This window comes from Pimephales promelas, chromosome 7, assembly GCF_988280905.1.
Source record: "Pimephales promelas chromosome 7, fPimPro1.hap1.1, whole genome shotgun sequence".
Classification (NCBI taxonomy): domain Eukaryota; kingdom Metazoa; phylum Chordata; class Actinopteri; order Cypriniformes; family Leuciscidae; genus Pimephales; species Pimephales promelas.
In genome coordinates, this window is record NC_142775.1 from 23,655,385 (window position 1) to 23,681,806 (window position 26,422).

The 26,422-nt window shown below is 37.2% G+C and overlaps 1 protein-coding gene across 4 annotated transcripts in view; it reads left to right on the forward strand.

The window, feature by feature from the left end:
• acvr2aa (activin A receptor type 2Aa) overlaps positions 1-16,583 on the forward strand; it is a 50,327-nt gene extending 33,744 nt beyond the window's left edge. For 2 of the 4 annotated variants that reach the window (XM_039655386.2, XM_039655388.2), the window contains exons 5-12: positions 1,284-1,307; positions 9,190-9,333; positions 10,012-10,155; positions 10,860-11,005; positions 11,255-11,369; positions 12,153-12,291; positions 15,138-15,268; positions 15,356-16,583. In XM_039655386.2, coding sequence (XP_039511320.2) covers positions 1,284-1,307; positions 9,190-9,333; positions 10,012-10,155; positions 10,860-11,005; positions 11,255-11,369; positions 12,153-12,291; positions 15,138-15,268; positions 15,356-15,550 — 1,038 coding nt within the window. In that variant the 3' untranslated portion in view covers positions 15,551-16,583. The remainder of the gene's footprint in view (positions 1-1,283; positions 1,308-9,189; positions 9,334-10,011; positions 10,156-10,859; positions 11,006-11,254; positions 11,370-12,152; positions 12,292-15,137; positions 15,269-15,355) is intronic. The other 2 variants (XM_039655387.2, XM_039655389.2) reach the window with 1 other exon arrangement.
• The last annotated feature ends 9,839 nt before the right edge of the window (positions 16,584-26,422 follow it).

Genomic DNA, 26,422 nt, shown 5'->3' on the forward strand with positions numbered 1-26,422 from the left:
AAGAGATAGTACAGTGTGCTTTAACAGCATTAAGTGCTTGGCTTCATGGTGAGGAAGGGAATTTCTTGTTTCAGGAAAGAACGGAGATTCAGGCAACTGAACACGTTGTGCAGTGTTTAAAGCCATGAGGTCTGCTCCTGCATTAATGTGCAACTCATTGCCTTGGTTCCATTTCTTTATATTCAGGTTTTAGCTCTTGTGCATTACAATGCTCAGTTCTTCAAACTTGTTTTGGTGTTGTTTATGGCAGTAAATAATATTTTACATGTGCCACTTCATCTAAATCATTTTTATATATTTTTTCCAGCTTTTAAAAAAATATTATTTGGTATGGATAAGAGGATGTGCTTACTGTTGCGTTATGACTCTGAAAACACCATATTCTCTATAATTTTCTAAGTTTCCCAAAAAGTCCTGCACAAACCTTTGTGCTAAGTGTTGGTTGTTTTGAGTTGAGTATGGTAAGTCTGAATGAGAATGCAGGGATATCTGTTGTACTCACTGAACAACAATGATTCATGGCCAATTTTCTTTAAACTATCTATCTTCTTTGTTTTCTTTTTTGAGATTGTGAAACTTTCCTAGTTTTCCGTTTTATTTGAAGAAGTCTCTCTGTATCTTGTGGAAGTCTGGCAGTTGCTGTAACATGCAGGTTTGGCCTCAGGTGAGAGCAGCAACTTGAGTGGTGTCCTTGGGGCAGAAGGTTCATTCTTTCCAGTTATATTCATTTATATAAAGTTAAAATTGCACACAAGCCAGAAATTCTTCTACATAAGGCAAGATTTTTAATCGGAATATCGACTTGAGGCCAAAGCCTGAACCAGTATATTTCTTTTTCATCTTAAAGATGAAATATGTGCTTTTAGCAACATAAGCTGCATCAAATAGAATTGCAAAAATACAAAATCCTAAAATTATTGGTTGGACAAACAGATTGTCCAATTCCAAAGGCAATGGTTCAGTCAGTGTAGCTTTGTTCGCCCGTTTTCGGACAAGTTAACCTCTGAATAGCTTACTTTTAGTTTCTGCACATTAAAGTATCAAAAGAAAGAAAACGCCTATTTTTTATGAATTTTAGACTTTGGCTTGACATAAATCAAAAATATTTTGGACAGACAAAATTGAGTTAACCTGTAGAAATATGTTGTGTTGGCCAGCAAGTAGAAGTTATTACTGAAATAGTGAAATTGATTTACTCGTTCTTCCAGAAACCATGAAATTCCCCATCTCATATACGTTAAACTAAAACTAACGCTTGATTTCCTCTTTCCTTCCTCAACTAGCACGCCTTTCATATAATGATAGAGGTAAGAAAAGCCTGATTCATTCATCTTTTTTTTCAAGATTATGTTGGAACTTCATTTTAAACCTTTTTTTTTTTTTTCATTGCTATCAAAAGCACCCCTTTGTTTTCGTTAGCACATTTTCCTATAATATCCCACTGGTTTTATTTTGCGTTTATCCCTGCACATTGCCTCATCAATCTGTGATGTTCTGAATTTCAGTGCACGGATAACAAAATCGAAATCCCCTCTGATTCAGGGGATTCAGGCCGAGATCCCTTGATTTAGGTGCATGGTAAAACGTCAATACTGAGATTGATGAATGCACGTCTCCAAGCATGCAGCAAATGTATGCAAAGATGAATGTCATGAATGTGGGAATGGGGAACAGCTTAAAGTGTTTTTATTGTACTTAGCATATGAAACATTTGCAGTCATATTGAAAGATTCATAGCAAACTGTCATGTTGCATCAGCGTCACTCCTTGGACATTTTCTCATTCAGCACACAAATTGCACATGAAAAATCTGTTGTTTGATCAGTTTAATGGATATGAAGCTGTGGGCCTGTGCAACACTCGTTTGCCAATCTGTGTGGTAGTTTTTGCCAAAACTCTTAAAAACTGGAATGAACCAAGATTATTCCCTAATGAGTCCTGAGCTTTACTTACTTTTGTATGAATGCACTTCATGACAGATGTTCGTCCATGAGCTAAATAAATCTTAAACGGCAAAATATTAAAAATGCCTTGCTATTTTTTTTTTCAAGGATCATGTTATGTAAAACTGGATTTTCCCACCTCCCAGCAAAAAAAAAAAAAAAAAAATGCAGCAGTATAGTGATTATATGGATTATATAGATTATATTTTATGTTTTTCAGCAATTATTTTCTATGTCACCCTAACTGCAAAAGCAGTCTGTTTTATTCCTAGGGCCAGAAACTTTAAAATGGTATGAAAAAAACTGAATATGACCAGAATATTTAACTTTTGGTCCAGGAAACCTTGATTAACATTATAAGTGGGCCTCAGGGCGGAGGGGGGAGGGGGGATGGATAAAATGCTACAGAAATATAAGATATTGCCCTTTTAAAACTTGTTTAATCACTTTGTATTCCCAGAAGTTGCTTAAACAGTAATGTTGGGCCTAGTCATTCAGTGTGTGTGAAGCCAAAAATTGTTGCTCAATTGCTGCACAGATTTAGTCCATTCTGAAGATGTATTACAAAACATCACATTGATGCTTTTATCCATCCTTGTGTCAGAACTGATAAGATGATAAGCACTCTGATAAGCACTCTGGCACTTAGATGTCTTTTTAGTTCTGTAAGGATTTTGCTTTGAATTACATTGTATACAGCATGTGCTGTCTACTCTTCCATTTGTTTCAGCAAACAGCTGTGTGTTGCTTTGGTCTAAATTTGTCATCCAAATGAACAACTGTATGTAAAAAAAATCACAAAAGATCAAAGGCCCCAAATTGCACTTGCTTTCTTCCAAAGGTTTAGTCTTGGTAAACAGTCATGGACCTTATGGCGAGGATTTTTTTTTTTTTTTTTTTGTTATAGAAATCCAATTATTTTTACCACACAGGAAATGTACAGTAGGCTTAATAACAATGCTTAAAGCTTTGCGTGCAAAAAAATGTATATTTATATTTGCATCAGATTAATTTAATCTATTAAAATTATTCAGACATGCATTAACAAAAATGTAACAATCAAAAAAAAAAAAAAAAAAGAAGTTCAGCTAATACATCTTGAATGTGATGAGAATGTGATGTACCACAAAGTAATGAAGGCAAGTGTTTCTGTGAGCTGTCCTTGTGGGCTGAATGCAAAAACAGACTGACTGATTGAATTTTTACAGAAAGTATGTATAAAATAAGAAAGCAAATGAGAAAGAGATATATCTAAAAACATATTGCTTAAGTTATATTTTTTAAAAACAGTTATGCAAAATGTAGGGTGCTTAAGATATAAGAATTAAGGACATCTGTGTTCACTATGAGACTTAACCCTCTGGGGACTAAGCCCTTTTTGGTCTGTTTTCTCTATTTTTACATTTGGGCTTATAAACTACATGTAATGGAGATGGAACACTATGTGGTATCTATGGATTTAGAAGACACTAAGCTAACATAAGCATGAATGTAATGTGTTTTTAAAGGAAGTATGAGTGAAAAATGTACAATATACTAGAGAATTTCAAAAACGGAAAATTCGATTTTTGTCATTTCTTTCTGAAAATCACACATCACACAACAATCGTGAACAGTTTTTGAACAAAAAATATATTTGTCAAAGCCTTCTGCTTGACAGACATGTGTAATTGTTAAATAAGATGTGTAAATAACATCGAACTTCATTTACAAATAGTCCCAGGCGTTTTTCTTAGGAATGTAGGAATGCTTAGAATTTTCTAAGCAATGCTTTCTCCTTGTCACTCTCCTTGTCACTTTCTCCTTGTTTTCTCGCTAGCCATATACGTATATATAGAAAAATATGTATATAAGAAAAATATTTTTCCATCGGCAGTTTTTCCATTGGTTGTTGCTTGTGAATCTGCCAAACAACATCGATTTCATTGGCCTTTGCCGGTGAGTATACAAGCCGGGTGTCCAGTTATCACTGTTTTCAGCGGAATCGGAGGAAGACGCCAAAAAGACCACGCATCCCTATCCTGAATAGTTTTTAAGATAAGTACACATTTGTAAAAGTTTGTAATTTTGGGCAGTACCGCCCAATCCGTCCTCAGAGGGTTAATATATGCATGAACGCTTCACCTGTTCAACAAATGTCCGTTGGGCTTTTTCCACTGGTCTCTTTATTTTCAGTCTTTGAACAACACAAACAACTCCAGTAACCGGCTCAATGAAATACTATATCTGCCACAGGCATCTGGGTAGACGGATAGCCCTCTTAAATTACCTTTGTTGTTCTTTCTTTTACTCTATTTTGGAAAAGGAATGCGTTAAAAATGTCAGCCTTGGGCTCCATCCACGTCTGCGGCCCCAGGGGCAGACACTTCCCATAAGACCTATTGTCATCATGTTTATGAGTGGTGTCTGTTTAGTGACTGACGTTTGGGCAAATGGAAAAGTAAACATGACCCTGACCTGTGTGGGTGTAGGTATATGAGGTCATGGTGAGGGTTGCGTCCCCCTCAGGAGCTCAGTTCCCTCCCTTACCTCCATCATTACGAGTCAGCTCTCTCGGTTTGTGTAAAAGCAAAGTGTTGCCATCTCAGAAGCAGGGTTTCCGTTGTCCGGTAATTACCAGACATTGGCCAGGAAAAAAATAAATGTCCGACAAAATTAAATCTTTCCGGTCAAATTGTCTGATTAAAATTGCCTAATAATCCTGCCCCGCTAACACAATCTGAATCTGAGAATAAGCCTAAAATGTATAAAGAAGATCAGAAGGATTATTTGCCATTTTACAAGCATTGAGTCTGCGGACAACGATCCTCTTATCAATGTCGTAAGCCTGCGACGTGAAGCACTTGCTGTCACGCACCTGCTGCATTTCTGACAGTGGCAATAGAGAAAAACAATAAAATAATACAAATTAAAAAAAAAAAACATAAAATTGGTCAACACTAAATATATATTTTTTAACTTAAATAATTAACAAATTAAAACGCCAAAGAGAAAATACTAAATCCGTTTGAACGAAGCTTTCAAAAAACTGGTAATTTTTTCCATTTCCATATTAAATAAATGAAAAAAATAATATAAAAATAATACCAGTCCTACCTCAATCCACAATGAGATGTTTGCTTCCATAATAAGTGCGCATACCGTGCACCTACATTTGAAATAACGAATTTAAGTGTGCAAAAGACATGATATGTGAACAGGCCCTTACGCTGCTTATGCGCATTGCAAGTTGTGGAGACACTGCGAAGTTTTGATTTTAAGTCGGCAGCTGCACAATTCAGCACTGCAAAATAGTGGAAAAAGTTGCCTAAAATGACAGTGTTATAGGCCTAGTCATTTGTTTGTTCCAGTTCATTTGACAAAGAGTCATTTCATGGTGGCCAATTTAAATGTTACCCGCTAAATGAGACCTACTGAGAGTGTATAATTAAGTTTGCTTGAGTAACAATAGGCTACTATTCAGATATTTTATGTGGGGAAGGGGGATTGGTTTGTTAAACTATGAACGTGAAACCATAGTAAAAACAATTGACCCTTCGCTAAGCCACGCCGAAAACCACCACTGGCCAATCATGTCTTAGCAACCCTAACTAGGCATGGGAGGTCTGGCAAGCTTTCGAGTGAGGGAAACATGCCAAAGAGTTGTGTGTATGGATTATGCAAATCTGATAGCCGTTATCCTTAAAGTTTGGATGGGGGAGTGATTATGTATTTATTTTTTTCCCCCCGAAAATCTAAAAGGCAAGGGGAGAAATAATGGGTGTGGATCAAGCAGTGGGATAAACTGTTTGATATTTAATTTTAGATTATTTTCACATTCACTTACCCTGTTGTGCTCGAACACAGCTGTTCCTCAATTTGTGTTTCCCAGTTTAACGGTCAGCGTATGAGGCGCTGCTTCTTAAGCTGGGACGATAGGCTTTAGCTTCAATTTTTATGAAATTATTCTCTACTCGATTGCATATTATGTCGTGAATATATCCCTCGAATGCATACTGCAGTCCCTTTAGTCTGGCTCTCTCAGATATTTTACGTGTTCCCCAAAAATTAGTAATTATCTCATTGGGAATGTCTGACACCGGTGCATTCACACTGTAATAGGGAACTAGGGAGAAAACTAGGGAACTGTAACTAGGGAGAGCGGGGCTTAGCGAAGGGTCAATGGTGTTGATTGACGCCAATCAGATGTTTATGTTTTTTTTCCCCGTCTATTTGAATGTTTGGCTAATAAAAATGTTGCATTCAATATGGCTTGATTATGTCATTTTGAAGTTACATTAAGCCTGCCTCCAGTTTTCCTCAACTTGACTAATTAAGGGGCATTATTTGACCGGCATTCATCAATATGTCCGTAAATCGAAAACTCTGCTGGTCACTTTGACCGGCACCAGAAACTCTGCTCAGAAGTATTCTCTTCTCCTGACCGTTTTTTTGTTTTCTTCTCTGCATGATGGATGTTCTGTTCTTTAACCTCGTCTCCTCCCGCCCACTGTAATGTGATGTACTTTTCTTTGGTATTGGTTTCCTTGAGGACTTGGAAAAAAGTTAACAACCCAGATCCATATGCTAAGGAGTCTCGGTACAGAACAATCGGTGCCAAAAACGTGCCTGTTCTCCATTTGTCCTACTTTTGCTTGAACTCCAATTCACATTTCAGCAGGTGCTCTGTGGACAGCCTTTCTTCATCCTACCTACTTACTTTTTTTTCTATTTTTTCTATTTTATTTAGTATTTTTTTTTTCTAAGGGAGGCCAAATAAAGCTGTTTTTTTTCCCCCTTTAAGCACTTAAGACTAACACTAGCCGTGTTACCAATGACTGGCCACTGTCACTTCTGGAGCTTGATCGGCCCTCGTCGGGGCCAATGGCCAGGGTTTTTTGGCCCGCCAAATTGATTTCGATGAAGAAATGAAGACATATCATATAGGCTATCACAATCATGTTTTTTTTTTTTTTTTTTGGATCTGTCAGTACGTCTCGTCTCTTTATACTGGACTCTCTGATCCATATTCATCTCTGTATATGTCATAACATGAAGCAACTCCTTTTTTTCAGGAGCTTCCTCTGTTTCTCTGACTGAAAATATAACTGTATTGCGAGTGTACTAAAGCTCATCAAGTCATATTTTTGGTGGAAAATTTGTAGAAATGAATAAACATACTGTCCTGTGAGTACAAATAAACAGAAAGAGACACGACTAAGTACGTGTATCCTTTTTCTTTTGTGATAACTGTAAATACCACTTTATTTATTTGTGACTAATGTGCAATCTTGCCAAATCAATTCCTTATGATCAATGAATCACTTATTATTGTAAAACTCTGGTAAAACATTGATGATTGCTTTTAAATCTTAAAGTAAACCACAAAAATGCCATGTTCCTTTTGCAATCTCGCTAGTTTCCAGTGATTTCTTTCTGATTAGTTTTCTGATAAAACATCCAATTGTTGGTGAATTGATGGGTGTGTGTGACGTTCTTCCAGAGAGGCGTGTTATGGGCAGGTTTTAGTAAAGCGCTGCGGAGCTTCTGGCCTGACGGTAGAAACGCAGCGTGGTTTTGGGCTCGGTGCTACTAGCTATTAGCGCGGCCCAGCCCGGTGAAAGCCCTGGCTCGCACTCGGAAAAGTGGGTACTGAGAAGTAGGTTGTTCTGAAAATTAAATTGTTCTTATATTTGCTTAAAGAAAATGTAGGCTATTGGTTATGTTTACATTTTAATTTATTGCGATATGTACTTATTGCAACAATAATTGTTGTTTAAAAAAAAAAGATATACACTTTTATATGTATATGTATCTTACACTAAAATTATATTTGTGTTAGTGAAAAATGTATTGTCTTTATATTTATATTTTGCTAAATATTTCATTTATATATTTTCATTTATTTAGCGGCAGGGTTTGTGCTTACAGATGCCATATATATTGCTTTCCTACACTGATTCACTTGAATAACTGGGATTAGTTAACTTGATAAGCGGGAAACAGCCTATTGTGTTTTGCTGACAAAGGATAATTGGTCAGAAAAGGTCATGTCGGGTGTAGACAGCGCACACTCATGCATTTAGATGAACTGCTAAATAGTCTCTGCCTGCATAAGGCATATTCAGAAAGGTTCAATCCTTCTAGGTGTAATGGCATGCATTTCACAGCACCCACAAACTAGGTCAGCTGATTATCACATCTGTGGTCCACTTACAGAAGCTGTGGATTATGTTTAACAAGCTCTGAACTTCAACTCCCATAAGCCTCTTCTGTCAAAGCTTTATGCAGCTCAGCTGCATGAAATGGGTCCACCTTTACCCCACCACATCACCGCAATCAGCTAGTATTATTTGCCTGTGTTATTTCATATACGGGATCTGGCACAATAGTTAGGAATATTTTGGAATCTCACAATTCGATTAAAAATTCTTGGGGTCACGATTCGATTAAAAATGTATTGGTGATTACTGGCTTTAGAACTATAAAGTCATGTTTCTCTTCTGAACTGTAGCTTGTGTTCTTCACTTCTCTTACACAAACATTAAAAGGTTCAGGGTTAGTAAGATTATATCTATTTTTGAAAGAAAGTAATACTTTTATTCAGGAAGGACACAGTAAATTGATTTGGAAATTGTTTTTTAAACATTTTCAAAATATTAGCTATTTTTTACAGTATGTTGAAAGAATTAGAGTGTTGATGTGCATAAGAGACTACTTTCTAAAACATTTTTAAAACATGACCTAAAACTACCAAAATGAGAGTATCCTCCATGCTTGATTTTAATCCAAGAATTCAATCTGGATGTTTTGATCCTATATTTGTCAAATAGATTTTCTCTATGCTGATTCACAGGTCAGGGTGCAGTGAAGACAAATTATTTGCATGTGCTTGTGTACCCATTCTCTTACGTTTGCATGCACATAAAATTGAAAATAAAATCTAGCATGAAACGACCCTGAATTCCTTTAAAGTGGGGATCACAATTTCTGTGCAATCAGTAATCAACAAAACGGAGATGATGTATTAGAAAAGAGTCATGGGTTAATTTCAGGGTCTAAATTCCAGACAGTGTCCATCTGTAAAGGTCATTTTAAATGGCCCTTCCCTGTACACACATCTAATTGAAATGACCTTGGTGGTTAATGGTGTCACTCTAATCTGTCGCTGTGAAACATATTGTTTGAGGATGGTCACCAAGTCTTCAGCAGTTGGTCTGTTTAACCAACCCTAAAGCTTACACTTCCTTATTTGTTGTCTTTATAGGACCCTGGACCCATGCCGCCGTCTCCCACCCTGGTTCAGAAGCCACTGCAGTTGTTGGAAATCAAAGCAAGAGGGCGCTTTGGCTGTGTGTGGAAGGCTCAGCTGCTTAATGACTATGTGGCAGTGAAGATATTCCCCATTCAGGTACCACGTGGACCCAAGGCCAGGGAATCAGCTTCTAAAGCTGATGAGTTAATCTAACCTGATTAACCAATTGCACAGCCAAATGTGGAGCTGAGCCATGTGTCAGCCTGTGAAGCACACAAACAATACATTGTTACAAAGCATTTCTATTTCAAATAAATGCGGATTTGAAATGTCTGTTCATCAAATAATCTGAATAAATCAGAAAAATTGGGTATATTAGAATGATTTCTGAAGGATGTGACACTGAAGAAAGGACTGCTAAAATTCACAGGAATAAATTACATTTTTACAACATATTCCAATAGAAAAGTGTTAAATATTCACAAATTAAATCACAATACATAAATTATAGAAAGATAAATAAGTATTTCTTGAAATGAAATGAAAATGCCTTAGTGGAAACACACCTAACAGGAGCCATCTCTCTCTTAGAGTTACAGCTTAGAGTTTGGTGAAATCGTGTTTCATCTATCAATCACCCGTGTAATAATTTGCTCTGGTAAATACTTAAATAATCTTAGTGTATTGCGAATGTCAGCTAATACTCAATATGTCAATTGTTTTAATGGTCAGTTAGCAGACCTACTGATGTCGACTGACCAGTGGATCAGTGTTTAGGGATTTGCCCATCATGCCAGTGTGCTGTAATAACTGTGTACTTTGTGTCTTTCGCAGGACAAGCTGTCTTGGCAGAATGAGTATGACATTTACAATCTCCCTGGCATGAGGCATGAAAACGTTCTTCATTTCATCGGGGCCGAGAAGAGAGGAAGCAACCTGGACATTGAATTGTGGCTCATCACTGCTTACCATGAAAAGGTCTGGAACTGGATGGGGGCTGGACAGCATTGGCTTTCGCCTTTTATAGGAGGAACATTTCTAGATCCATATTTTAGTTTCTCAAATTTAAAAATCTCTCTGCCATCATTATCAGCAGGGATTACTTTATATTCTTTTTTTTTTTGCAGTGTTTCTAATGAAATTTAAAGTCTTTTATTTATTTGATATACATTTTTGTTAAGACTTTGAACGAAAGACTTTAGACGAAAGACTTGAGTTTTGCTCATTGAAATTACCAATCCTAGTAGCTGAACACTCAAATAAACATGACAAAAAAAGTGATAAATGATAAAGAAAATTAATATATCACATTGCATGGCTATTTTTTGAACGCTTTTGCTGTTGTAAATTTGCTGTATAAAACATTGTGTTATGTTGGTCTTAAGGGGCAGAAGGAATGAAGTGACAAAATATTCATTACAAAAGAAACGTTTTTCATATGTCATGTTGATGCCCTGTAGGGTTTATACAATTATACAAAATAAATCATTTTCATAAAAAGATGATTAAATATTTTTGAGTCAATATGTGCTACAATAGTGCTCAAAGTGAGTTACTTTATCAGCAGTCAAGTCTTTGTTATTGCTGATTTTATACTTAGGAGTTAAAAGGTTTTAGTTGTTGATACTGTAGGCTGAAGCACAGCCATGATCGATCCAAGCGCCTCTGTTGTCTGTGTGCAGGGCTCCCTGACAGACTACCTGAAGGCCAACGTGGTGACGTGGAACGAGCTGTGTCTCATTGCTCAGACCATGGCTCGAGGACTGGCTTACTTGCACTCTGACTTCCCAGGACACCGAGATGGCCACAAACCGGCCATCGCACACAGGTTAGAAATAATATACATTGTGTATTCTTTTATTGCAAGGTGGACATTTGGTCTAAATCTTGTCTCACATGTTGTTTCAAACCTGTAAGACTTGCACAAAATATCTTTTTTAAATGAGCATCTGTGTTTCTTGTCCATACAGTGGAAGTCAATGCGGTCCTGTGTTGTTTTGGACCCTGTTGCCTTTCATTGTATAGACACAAACAAAAATATCTTTTTGATCAATTATTATGTATTATACATGCACAGGGATATTAAGAGCAAGAACATTCTGCTGAAGTCAAACCTGACGGCTTGTATAGCTGATTTTGGTCTGGCTCTGAAGTTTGAGGCAGGGAAGTCAGCTGGGGACACGCATGGGCAGGTAAGTGTTGGAGCCAGTGCTGTTTGAAGTGCCGCCCTTCGTGCGAGGGTTGGCTGTGTGAAGTGTGTTTAAATATGAATATGATTCTGTGGAGGTGTATCAGAGGCTGCATCTCAGCTGTCCACATAATAGACAGACTAGACCAAAATGTCAGTAGTCGATATCGAATGAGCAATGAAATTTCATTATCGATACCACAACAAAAACATATGCAATTGACCACACTCTATGTAAAAAGTTAAATTATAATCTAAATGCTAATATAAATTATAACAAATTCAATTATAACCATGGCATTTAGCAGGAGTGTTTCTCGATGAAGTAAAGACATCTTGAAGTTTTTCCAAGAAAATATTCAAGTAAACAGGTGGTAATAAAAATTTAAAATAAAAGAACAATTAAAAACAATAGAAAACGGATACAAATTAATTATGGTTGAGGTTTAAGAGCAGTCCATCCATTTTGAAACCAAGATTGAACTGACTGCAGTGCTGGCAGAAACTTTGTAGAAGGACTTACTGTAGAAGGATACTATCAAATGTATCAAATATCATTTTTTCATTGCAATGACTTGCTGGTACCGATTTTTTTTTTATTATAGGTATGTTTAAGCATCTAGGTCATTAAAACATTCTCATATACTTTAATACAAAATTTGCTCTGGCAGCTGCATCCTAGCCCATAATTCCCTTACACTGTACTCATTAAGGCAGACTATATGCATTTACATGTACCGTTTTTACTGTTGTGCTAATCAGAACGTGGCCTCTCTGTGCGCTTCAGGTGGGAACCAGGCGTTACATGGCCCCAGAGGTGTTGGAGGGGGCCATCAACTTCCAGCGAGACTCTTTCCTCAGGATAGACATGTATGCGGCTGGGCTGGTGCTGTGGGAGCTGGCGGCCCGCTGCACTGCATCTGATGGTATGAATGCGTGAGCTGCTGTTCCTCTAAGACTGTTTTGACATCACACTATACAGTTGTATCAATTATTATACCACAGTCTTGCTAAATGCTCAATTGCTTTTGTCAGTAAAGTGTGCATTCAAACCATGTAATGCACAGGTTGTTCTAGTCAGTTTAATCACATTCTGTATTAACATGCTGCCTTCATTGAAGCATGCAAACACACAACAGAGATTGGAGATCGCGCAGCACACGGACACACAGAAACATTCACAAATTTGTTGTCAATACTGCCCTGTGGCTTTTATTCATAAATTAGTTTTGCTACTGAATCGCTGCCTTATATTTATCAGCAACAAGGTGGTATGGTTATGCAGGGTTTCCGCGGATCCTTAAAAAGTCTTAAAGGGGTCATGCAGTATAATGACATTTTTGTACAAGCTAATATGAATCTTTAGGGTCTAAATGAAAACTTTGTAATATACTTTTATTGAAAATTCTCATTAGTGTTGTAAGAAAACACTAAAATAAAACACGTTTACCTGGTCAAAAACAGCTCTGTTTTGAGCATGCCATTTCAGTGCATATGCCTTTAAATGATAATGAGCCTCGCTCACTCCGCCCCTCTGTTCTGCGGGTGTTTTGATAATAATGATTATATAGATCAGTGTGTTGCCTTGACAACAGTTGAGGATATATTTTGGAGAAAGAATGGCAGTGGTAGTCTCTGAGTACACATCTGTGTCTCGTCGATGTTGTAATATTGATTGACACGAGGGGGAGGCGGGGCCTTGAGTAGTTTGTGCAGCCCTACGCAACTTGCATAGTGTGCGTATTGGGAGGATCGACTCTGTGGATAGGTCTACAAATGTCCATATACTGTATAGGTGAAAATGCCCCTGGAAATCAATTTAAGGTAGCAAATATTACCCCTTAATAAAAAATGTTAATTTGTTACTGCTGTGAACTGACCACTGCATAGAATATGACAAATATGAATATCTTTTTGAGTCAACTGTCGAAATTAACCATAATTTGTACACTTCCAGTCAGGTGATTCTTTGCCTCCATTGAAATCTTGTAATGCACACCCCTAGCTGTGTATTATCCCTTTCTTATATAGTAGATATTTCATTAAAATTAGAGTTGTAACAGTCTGGCAGCACTCCCTGATCACAAGCACCCATTTTGTGAATGTTTTACTACCATTCGAGCTCCTGAATAAGCCTGTCATTGTAAGTGCAGTATGCTCGCCATTATTGAGTATTGCTGTCTGGTCTAATGGAACAGTATTGATCAGGTGTGGACGGTGAAGCAGACTGGGACTGTTGTGACAGTGGTCGGCATGTGTGACGACCTCATTGAGTTCAGTGCATGATGGGATTGAATGGAGTGTGATGGCAGATCAGGTGTTTAAATGTTAAAATTTCCTCTTCTCCAAAGCTTCTCTCCTCAAACTGAATTTCAAAGTCGTTAAAGGGGACTTTTCACTTTCATGTGGTGTTTGAACATAAATGTATGTCGGTAGTGTGGTAAATGGTCCACCCGCTCTTTTTTTTTTTAAATCTCCATACATCATAAGCAGTGTTTTCGGTATACGCCGTTTGCAGATTGTAACAGTGACGTCACACATGCTTATGCCCACTACTGCTGACGGGCTGCATTTACACTCCAAGTCTTAATACACAAATCCGATATCCGATACAGACCATATCCGAATTAACTTTAGACAGGACTGGTATCCGATATCTGTGTTTACATTAATTCCCGCCCAAAATGATTTTCGACAACCTTTTTACTACACACATGATAGACCCCGGTTTTGAATGGCCGTGCAATTAAAATTATTTACATAGTATACATGTTGGGTATATATATATATATATATATAAATTAACCAGAGAGAAACATCGATGTTGGTTTTGTTTTAATTAATTACAGCAAAGTTATCACCTCATTTCTGAGAAATATAATGTTGCCTATAGTAGTGAAGCTGTTTTATTTATAAAAGACACGGGCAGAGGTTTAAAACCAGCTTTTGAATGTTTCGGTGTTCACTAATTACGTTTCTTTATAAAGATTTTAAAAAAGTTCCCACCTAAATAAAAAGCTGTGAGCGAGCGCTTACAGGCACGTCTCCCTCATAATACAACATTAAAAAAATATCTTTGTGAATAAACGTGTCATCCTTGCCATGTATTGGCTTGGAATTCAAAGAGGAATCGGAAATGCGTGTTTAGATGTCCAGATATCGGATATGTATCTGATTTAAAACCACATTTGGAAGTGTCTCTGATCGGATGCGAAAAAATCGGATCTCATGCAGATTTTTGTGTTTATGTGTGCAACAAATTCCGATCAGTCAGGTGTGGGTAAAAGATTGGATTTGGATTTTCTAAAATACACCGATCTAATATACACGTGAATTCTTCACTTGCTGTTACGTTCACAGATGTAACCGATAGTGTTATGTGAACTTTGTGTTTTTTGACATAACCTTGTGTGATTTTGACAGTTTAAGCGCAATAATACGTGAAAGAGAACTTCGTTTAATACTCACGTGACGCGCCGTCTGACATCTGTGCGCTCAGTAAACCATACATCAAATATATCTTAAAAATGCATGCAGTTAATAAACATTCATGATGATGAACTGCAATGTCATGTGAGCGTGACCGCGATAGAGATGATAATAATCAAATCCAAATTAGATGTTTTAGGTTCATATACCTAGATAAATCACTTTTTGTTTTTGTCTTGCAAATTTTCTGTGTACCCCTTGTAGCTCCCTGAACCAAGTTTGAGAACACCCTCAGTGATTGGACTTCCTGATCTGAGCAGATGTTTGTTCATTTTTTCTGAAGGTCCAGTTGACGAGTACATGCTTCCGTTTGAGGAGGAGGTGGGCCAACATCCCTCTCTAGAGGACATGCAGGAGGTTGTGGTCCACAAAAAGCTCCGGCCCACTCTCAGGGAGTGCTGGCAGAAACATCCGGTACATAACGTCTATCCTAAAACCTCATCAAAAATTTTCATTGAGTGAATATTATGCATAAAATAAACACGTTCATATGTCTCACAGGGTCTGGCCATGCTGTGCGAGACTATAGAGGAGTGTTGGGACCACGAGGCCGAGGCGCGTCTCTCCGCGGGATGTGTCGAGGAGCGTGTGGTCCAAATGCAGCGACAGACCAGCATCTCTGCACCAGAGGAAATAGTCACCGTCGTAACCATGGTGACCAACGTGGACTATCCCCCTAAGGAGTCCAGTCTATGACTAGAGGAGATCAGCATGTGAATTGCGGGCTGACCGAACAGAAAACACGCGTCGGGAATGGTGGCGGACAGCTGTTCTGAAAGCCGGCTTCAGACATGCTGGATGATTGTCCTGTACTTTCGGCTGGAGCAAATGCAGACTATACATTTTGCGCCGAATCTGGGTTTAATACAGGTACACCTGGAGTCCGCTATGTTTTAATGTATGTGTGTGTGTATATATAAACTAGTACCACGGGGCACTCCGGCAAAGGACGGAAGATTATAAGCCGGCATCAAAAACGTTGTTGTCGTTTCCCTGCTTGGAGAAGAAACTTTCCCGATCAAGGAGGAAACGAGACCCTGCCGCACGGCGCTAGTGTCATTTCAGTATAAAAAAGGGCAACGTCCATGTAAAATAACACATTTAATGTGTTCATATGAATGACTATTGTAATGCCAATAAGAAACAGCTTTTTGAATGTGTAGTGTGACGCTGCTGTACAGATATCAACAGAAAGGGTGACGATACAACCCAAATCAACACGCGTTTTCTCTGAAAGCTTTCAGAGTTTCTGTCAGATAACCACCAACCTCTCGACAAGGTATACCTCAGTTTCTCATCCTAATAATGCGTTTGTTTTGTAACACTATATGATATTAAAAAAAAGAGGCTTTTCGATGACCTCCATTTGGCACGGAAGCTTTTTAAATACGGGGAATAGTTTTTTTATATGACAGATTATGCCAAGAAACGATGGCCATTCATAAACCAGTGTTCTGCCTTCTTTCTTTAACCCTCCTATTATCCTTGGGGTCAATTTGACCCCATTCAATGTTTAACGTCTGTAAAAACATAATTTTATTTTTATTTTTTGCTTCAAATTTAATGACTTGTCCTAATTTAATGGGGACAACTCTGAAAACATAAAATTTACCTGCTAATATTTTTTCAAAGTCCTGTACAAATTTTGTAGCATCGGTGTTCCTTGGGGTCAATTTGACCCCAGGCTCTTTTAGTTGTATAATAAAACAGAAGAAATATTGAAATTTCACACACATTTGTTTTGGTTGTTATATTTTGGTCATTATAACATGTTATAATTTGAATTTATAATGTTCATTGTAATTTTACATATTCAATATCATTTTCAAAAAACGTCCCTCTGTTTTAGGGCTCTAACCAAACATAACCATATCTGTAGTATTGCGAGAACTACTAGTAGTTCACATGACATGTGACATAATTCTCAAGATAACTAATAATTCTTCCCTGTGTATTTGGGAGGGGAAAACATCATTTTTGTGAGAACTTGGATGTTTCCCGTGCCATGGGGGAGGAGAAAACATAATTTTTGTGAGATTGACCCCAAACATAACTCGTGTTACTATCCTTGATAAAATAAATAGTTTTTCTTTCCAAATTTTATAGATTACAAAAATTTATACTTAGAAATATTATAAAACAAAATAAAACACCAGATGTATTTATACTTTTCCAATTTTAGGTCAAATCAGTAAGATTTTATGTTGATTTGTAAATTTGTCCATAGTCGTACAATGGGTATTCTGGATGTGTAAGGGGTTAGGTGGGGTTAGGTGGGGTTAGGTGGGGTGGGGAGGGGGGTGGTGGGTGGATGTCAACTTAAAACGTTACTTAAGTAGTCAACAAAGACATAAATTAACTAAGACAAAACTTTGTAAAAAAAAATACACATATTGTGGAGGTTTAAATTACTGGGGTCAAATTGACCCCAGAGGGTAAAAAGTGTTATCAGATTTGAGGGTAACAGGAGGGTTAAAGTCGTTCTCTGTGTTGCCCTGCTGTTTAAAATGTGATACTTTTGTTTTGTTTTTTGTTTTTTTAGGATTGTGACCGTTTTGACATTTATCTTGACCTGTTGAGAAGAAAAGAATCCCTGACAATATGAATTTTGTGAAAATAATACAGAAGCACTTACCAATATAGGTTTGCGGTGTCCTCACAACATTGACGTATGTGCATGCCTCGTGTTCTTCTTCTTTTTTTTTTTTTTCCTTTGTTTTTCAAACCTTTGTTATCACGTGGAGCTTGTGCATGAGATCCCGTTGGCAGTCATTGAAACCCCTTCATTATTCGTTAATCTGAAGTATTTCCTGTCTTCAGGGCATCACTCATTTTCATTTGGAATCCTCCAATCCTGGTCTTCTATGACCACCGTCTGTCACGTCAAACTGGTTTCAGATCAGCAGCCAGGCGACCTTCTACACACTTCTACAAGAACTGTATCTCAGTATGTCTCAGGAAGCGTTTCCCTTTGCTTTGAGCCCTCTGGTGCCATTCTGGTTACCCTTGTTGTATTATGTATGCAAGGGCCCTTGATATACAACACCTTATTAGTGTGATCATATTATGTGCAATAACATCCTAAGCAGGGACTGTTTCACAGATCACAGGCCACTTCCAGTGTGGTAAAAATATAAGCGCCTAGTGGGTTGCTGAAACCATAATGTACATCATGAACTGAAGTTGACGTCATGCTATGCATATGTTATGATGCCCGGTGGTCTGAGAGTATTAAGGAAATGATATGCTGTAATGGGGACCGAACACATGCAGTAACTCTCTGCCGACTGGCTGACAGTCTTTTAAATGAACAGCTTGTCTGCTGCTGCTCTTAGGCTTTGTTCACACTGCACTTAAATCCATTTTGATTTTTCAAATCCAATTTTTAGGATCAACTGTCATTTTGCAAGAAATCGAATGCATTTGTTCAGACAGTAGTCAATATCTGTCCCAATATCGGTCATGCATTACCATCACATTGCATCCCAGATGATCAGAAATCTGTTCACCATTAATCTGATTTCAAACTACATAAGGGTCTGATTTGAATCAGGCTTAAATCTTATTTTTATGTGGGGTTGTTTTTTCCGTTCAGACTACAAACTAAACTGATTTGAGTCAGATTCCTGCTGTCTGAAGAAAACCTGAAATTTGATTCAGTGGCTCTGTGATTTTGTTAATTTTGCTTTTGATATTAATCACGTCAAATTCTGAATGGTGTAAAAATGAATTGAGATCTGATCTGACCATTCAGACTTGATGCATAAACGTCTGATTTCAAGCCACATGTGGATGTGGTTCGAATCCGGTTTGTAAACATTACGTTTTCACCCATTCATACTACGAATATCTAAACAGATTTGAGTATGATAAAAAAAAAAAAAAAAAAAAACGGATTTCTGTTGCTTGTCTGAACAAATTCTGAAATTTTGGTTCATTACCTTTCGCATTTGACAATGTTCAGGTTCATATAACCGTATGCAATCAAGCCCTTTCAATGAAAGCTTTCTATCTCTCTACTGTAGCATTCTCAGCCAGCTCATTCTGTTGTACTTCATCTGACTGCTGTCAGAATGGTTAAGTAATAAGGGCCCATGCCATCTTTCAAAGGCCTTCCGTTGAACTCTGTAGGTTCATAATTGAAGGCCAGGTGGTTATAAGCCCAAATTAAAGTTCTTTGCAGGTTAGGGTTAGGAGGACGAGTGCTCTTGGTCTACGAGCATCTCCTGTGGGGTTCTTGCAATTTGACTTTTTGACTGTAAACACTACAGAAGATTCACTAATCCTGAGTGACTGCTGCTGGCCTGTAGAGTGTTTTCACCAGGTGCTGTCCTGTACCCTTGTCTGTTTTTTGGTGTTTTATTTGGGGAATCTGGGAAGAAGGTTGAATAAGATGAAAAGCCAAACTTTTAAAAAAGCCCCCTGTTTAGTAGAAGACTCAATTTAAAATGCACCGTATGTACATATGAATGTTGTTTAAGATTGTGAAAAGAGCATGAGGTTTTTTTATGTCACAAAGAAAGAAATCCTTTATTGATATTATTATTATTATTATTATTAAATATTTTAATGTTAATTTTGTACATCTGTATCTTAGTTTTATTCATTTATGTCATGGCCCAACTGTCATTCTTCTTTTCTGGATAAATGAGAAGTGATGCTTTCTCTGTTTTGAAAACTGGTCATATAAAACACTACAAAAGAATCGATCCTTTACCTCAGACTTCCACTCACGGCGTTCAAAAGATTGAACAAACAGTGTAGCACGACTGACAACATGGTGCAGCGTTGCAAAAATTGCTCCTGGGATTCGACCAGCAGCTTCTCTTTGTCTTTTCTCTCAGACATGCTTCAGTGACAATATTTCTTCTCATTGAGTGAATGTCTCCACTACCAAAACTCTCTATTTTAGGTGCGAGCAGCTGTATTACTGTTGTGCTGGACATGCCATTTTTGTCCACATTACTCTCGAGTATTTAACGCATTCAGGGCCTGATCAGACGTAATCGTTACATAATGTACAGATTCAATTTTATGCTACTACTCCCCTCAAATAAAGTATAGTGACTGCTCTCAAATGTGTACTGTGTCTCAATTACTCAACTGATCTGAAAATAGTCATGCGTATTTCAGTCTGTTTTAAAGACGGAAGTGAAGATTTCCACTGATAAATGTTTAAGCACAAATATGGATCTGAAAACATATATTTTTATACATATGTTACTGATTGGAATATTGACAATTTGACATTTTCTTAAAGCCATGGTCAGTACTGTCCACCCTGACGTGAATTTGATGAATAGCTGTTGTGTGTGATCACACCACTAGATGTCAGCATTTCACCTCATTGTACACTTTATGGTTGTAAGATTTTACTGATGCCCCTTAACCCTTTCATGCATGAATATCCTCAGTCAGGAATTTTTTTTTCTTTGTGTTTTTATTGCTCTTAAGGCATGAAAAACAAGATTTTATTTATTTATTTATTATTATAAGATATTTTCAGATGTCCACTTGAGTGGACAGCATAGTTTAAACTGAAGAGATACTATATTAAACATAATACAATAATCAAACGGATAAAGTATGTGTATTTAACAATCATGCGAAAACTTTAAAAGGGAAGGGGGGGGGGGGGCTCAATGGCTTACAACTTTGTTGCAATGCATTGCAGTGCAGGGTCCACTTTCCCATCAAAACCCTTGCAAATTCAAGAAAATGCTTTTTAAATAGCTGTCCACTGTAGTGACCACCATGCTTGAAAGGGTATTAAAAAAATCAGATTTTTTAAAATTTATTTTTTATCTTCAGCAAGGATGCGTTATATTGATCAAAAATAACAGAAGACAATAGGCTATTACAACTTTTTTTCAAATAAATGCTTTTTATTAATAAAATAATCCTTAAAAATAAATGTATCACGTTTTCCACAAAGTATTAAGTATCACAACTTTTTTCAACATTGGTACTAATAATAAATGTTTCTTGAACAGCAAAAGAGCATATTTTTAATGGTTTCTGAATGATCATGTGACACTGAAGACTGGACAACTTCTCTAGTACTTCTCTAGTGTTTCTAAAATTGCTGTAATTGTCTCTTTTCCCAGACTCGCCTGGAAAAGGGATTGAAGCTCCAGCTGGAGAGTTCTACTGTCCAGTGACTGAACGCCCACCATAGAAGTTATATATAAATTCAAGTGGACTGCTTGTCCCGCATCTCATCTCACTGTTTCTCTTTGAGCTGTTGAACTGAATCACCTGGTCAGGCTGCTGTAAATGTCCTTGAATAACTGTGTGGGAGTCAACAAATCACTTTCTACTGCATGCTGCTGTATGTGTGAGGAAAGGAAAAAAAAAGGAGAAAGAGTTCATAATGCAGTAGGCCAGAGAAGCATTCATATCTGAAGCTTGGAAAACTAACCAATAACCAGGATGCCCTATTGAGATCACATGACCAATCAGATACTGCTTTTACTCAATACCTTGAACATGGATAGCCTAATCATTGCTAACTGTGAACAGTGCATTTCTGCAATGGCATCGGTAAGTTTTATTTTATTACTATTTATATGCTATTATAGTTTTTATAATGATTTTTAATATTTCATGTCGCTTTTAGTATATTTTAGTTCAATATTTCAGTTAGTTGGCAAAGCAAAATTCGACTACTTTTTATTTTATAGTTTACGTTTATAGTTTTTACCTAATATTTATGTTGTGCTTTATTTCAGTTGACAAACATTCATTTTTTTTAATAGTTTAGTTTTGGTAAATGATAACCAAAACTGTAACTGAAAACAATTTTGTTATTCTAGATTTGAGTTCCGTTCTGTAAATAAATCCAATTTTGAGGCTGATCTTGTGACTGTTGTTATAGTTTTTATAGAATAGCTGTTATACAATATGTTCCTCTAAAGTCACTTTGGATAAAAGAATCTGTTAAGGGCAAAAAGTAAAATTTCATTCTTTAGAAATTGAGTAACAGGACATTGAGTTCTGTTTTATCATTTCATGCTACAGCACTGTAGCCCAAGACTGCATTGCCCACTGAAGCTAAGCAGGGCTGAGCCTGGCCAATATTTGGATGGGAGACTCCTGAAAAAAACAAAACAAAAAAAAAAACAGGTAGTTGCTGAAAGAGGTGTTAGTGAGGCCAGCAGGGGGCGATCACCCTGTCGTCTGTGAGAGTCCGCCTCCCAACCCCCGAGTATAGTGACGGGGACACTATTGTCAGAAAGCACCGTCCTTTGGATGAGACGTTAAACCGAGGTCCTGACTCTGTGGTCATTAAAAATCCCATGGCACCTCCTGTAAAGAGTAGGGGTGTAACAGTGTCCTGGCCAAAATTCCCTCCTTTTGCCCTTATCAATCATGGCCTCCCAATAAACTCCATTTACTCCCTGAATTGGCTCCATCACTCTCTTTCCTCTCCACCTATTAGCTGGTGTGTGTTGAGCGCACTGGTGGCGTTGTACTGTGGCTAATATCCAAGTGGATGTTGCACACTGGTGGTGGTTGAGGAGAGACCCTGATATGATTGTAAACCGCTTGGGTGTACAGTAGTACATAGTAAAGTGCTACATAAGTGCCTCATTCATTAGAAACAAGTTTCACACACATTCTTAAGTGTTTTGGTGTGTTTTGAATTTCACCAATTTGTCCAATATCCATGCAAAAGCAACTCCTTGGAGTCAGTCAAAGTGCCCAGTGAGGCCGAGTGGTTGATAATAACCTGATCAGAGAGAGCCATTATCCCTGGAGGAGAAAATTAACATCTATTGAGCTCCTCTTGGGAAAAACATGTGTCTCTAGAATCATTTGGCAGCTCCCCAAACACAGATGTCGCAATGCCAATGCATATGCCTTCATGCACATCTGCCTCTACATCAGTTTCTCACAATGCATCTGAGCATCTTAACCAGTTTAAAATATTGCAACGAGATGCAAACGAAATGTATTAAAATTTGCTTTCAGTGGTTAAAATAATTATAGGCCTGTATAAATAAATAAATATATACAGTGTGTATATATGAAGAGTTCAGATGCAAAAGCCTCTAAATGCCATTTGAAATTTTCTTCTTTAATGATGATTTTTTATCAAACTTGTATATTTAAGTTCAGTAATTTCACTTAAATAACAATTAATAGGTAATTATCATTGCCATTTAAGTGAAATTACTGAACTTAAATATACAAGTTTGGTAAAAATCATCATTAAAGAGGAAAATTTCAAATGGCATTTAGAGGCTTTTGCATCTGAACTCTTCATATATATATATATATATATATTGTGTGTGTGTGTGTGTGTAATTAATCAATTTTCATTTAAGTTTTATTTTTTAAGAAATGTGTTTTAGTCCACAGCCATTTTAATATTAGTGGTACAGCAAAGTTTTACATTTAACTTTTTCTGTTCACCCATAAAATGTATTAATTTGTCTTAGGCAGAACAGAAAACTGTGTGAAATAACAAATGGTACAACCACATGTATCTATTGCAATCCAACTGGCCAAACCACAACTCGAGATCTGGAAATGTGCTTTAAGACCTAGTAATACTTACATTTATATAATGACAGAATACAACAATGCTGTGATCACAAAAATACTTTATTTAAATTTTTATTTGGACAGATGTGTTTGTCTTGTATTAAATTTGGATCACATACTTGACTTGTTTAGACAACTACAAAGCTTGACAACTATATTTTTGACAGGGATTCTACTTGACCACCATTTAACAAAATCAGTCCACAACTGAATATGTATATGAAGAGTTCAGATGCAAAAGCCTCTAAATGCCATTTGAAATTTTCTTCTTTAATGATGATTTTTATCAAACTTGTATATTTAAGTACAGTAATTTCTGGCAATAATAATTACCTATTAATTGTTATTTAAGTGAAATTAATGAAATAAAATATACAAGTTTGATAAAAAAAATCATCATTAAAGAAGAAAATTTCAAATGGCATTTAGAGGCTTTTGCATCTGAACTCTTCATATACAGAGCTATCCAGGTTTTATGAGGGGAAATTTTATATCCAGTTCAGAAGACATGTGTTTAAGTGATAAATGTATTTTTTTTTAACTGTCTCTCCTCTCCACAGGCAAAAGGGAAACTATATGGAAGCGTGACTTTTCTCTCTTTACACTCTCAGGCAGAAATGTCAATATCATGTGCCCAAGAAGTTGCTTAAAAAACATTCCACAATGAATGTACATTCACACATGAGCTGACTTGAAACTGGGTCTATAATTCCTGTGACCCACATGGAGCCACGTCACAATTTCACAAGGGCCCCTGGGCTCACTCTTCCCCCTCAGCGAATACACATAGCTCATAATATATAATTCAGGAGGTCTTTAGGTCATTTGCATCCCATACTTTTACTGAAGTGCTACCCAAAAAATCTACTGACTGAAACTTCCACTTCTTTTTCTAGGGAATCTTTCTAATGTTCATACAGGCTCCCAAAAATAAAGAGGGAGCTCAACTCAGACTGTATCCTAAACTCCTACATTTGGCCACACTCCTGTCACCATTGACAACGTGGAATGTCACATCCAGAACTCCCAGGACTTAGCAGAGAAGGACCTGCAGTACCTAAAGTACAAGACCCTGAGGGGAAAGAAGAGTGTACAGTAATGAGGAACGTCATAACTGTCACAGCACAGAGGGGATGGGAAACCTCTGGACAAGACTAAAATATGAGGTTCACACATGCAGGCCAGGGATATTCAAGTCAAAGTTTTGAAGATACAGGGTGATTTGTGAGAGGAAAGAGACCATTTGTGAAAAGTGGAATAGCCATCTTTGAAGCTTGTGACACCATTTGCTGACTACTTGCCTTTCATCCTTACTGCAGCAATTTCACACCAATTCACACTCGTGATCTCAATCCCTTCAATGACTCCAACAATTAACGAGTCTTGTTGTGACATCATTGTTTTGAGGTGAAATGCATGCAGGGAATCTCCACTATCAACAACCTTGGTAGTAAAATGTCTTGAACATCATAAAATAACATTTAGGACAATAAAACTTAATGTAGGGCTACTACAGGATTTTCAGAGACATGCACAGTTTTAGATGAAAAAACAAACAAACAAACAAAACAAAAAAAAAACCAACAACAACAAGTTAACATGTAGGTTACAAGGAAATTTGCAGCGTGTACGTAGACATCTTAAATGAACCCATCTGGTATTTTCAATGATCAGTAGGCTAATAGTGGGGCCAAGGCACACAGTCAATTTCTATAACCATTTAAAACCAACTGAACAGGGAATCAGATTCATTTGTAAAATGCATAGGAGAAAATGTTCCAAAACTTTTGAACAGTATAGTGTAAAATAATGGCCTATATTAATTCATGGATAGTGTATGCAAGCAATTCAGAAAATGTTCTGTAAAGAAACACTGGGAGCTCAGACACTCTCCACTTATGCATCACACATCCACCACTGCTTTAGGATTGCCTCAGTGCTAGAAGTACTGCTCGTTCCTCTCATTAAAAATGATGTCTTTATTAGCAGTAAGGTAACTTTTTTTTTCAAGCAGGCCTGTCACACTCCTGCTGCTAGCAGACAGCCCAGGAAACTCAATTGCAGTAGGCGTATCAGAAATCTAAAAGTGAAGGATAGATGCTATTTAATAAAAAATAAATAAATAAAAAAACTCTTATAATCAGAGTAAAAGGTGGAGTAGTGGTTTTACTGTGGTTTTAATAACACCATACAGGTTTTAATTATGTTAACCAGGTAAATAAAAAGCAGCAACAAACAATGCATTGCATTTGAATCGAACATTTCTGTTATTCACAGGATTTTATAGGTTTATGTTGTCATGAACCAAGTAATTTTTTTCATTCTAAACATCACATTTTTTGGTGTGAAGGTATACTAGTACCAACACATTCATGGAAATTCGTAACCATTTTATGGTTTGGCGAATCGGCTAATTTGTTCAAATAGGCTATGTAGGGCCTATACGATCTGCTTATGCCTCACTGATGGTTAGGGATGGACCTTTATGTTGAAGTTAAAAAAAATGTTTCAATACAAATCACATTTTACAAATTCATACAAAATAATTATTGTAAAATAGTTATGTTATCTCATGAGATCAAGTTGGAAGGCAAGCTACCAATTAAGGGGATAGTTGCCCAAATGTACTATATAAGTTGATCAACAGAGACACTGTAATAGGGGAAGATTAGGACAATTTTAAGGGCCCTGCCCTGGCCCGTTCGTTGCTCCAAATCCCCCCCTTCCATCGGCCAGTAAGATAGGTGGCACTGTCAAAACCAATTCTATTACCCAGAACCTTTAATACTTGCTTACATTCTTGATTTTAGGCCATCTTTGTCTGGGGCACGTTTGAAGACATTTTAATGATCAACATGCATTTGTAATGGAGGGTCTAATGTATGTGACAGCTCTCCGATGCACACATATGTGTGTTCCCTCGTGCCCGTGTGTCGTAATACCGTATGCACGCATGTTGCATGAGGCGCGCGCGCAGCGGCACACGCGCGCTCTCGCTCACGCTCTTTGGCAGTGTCG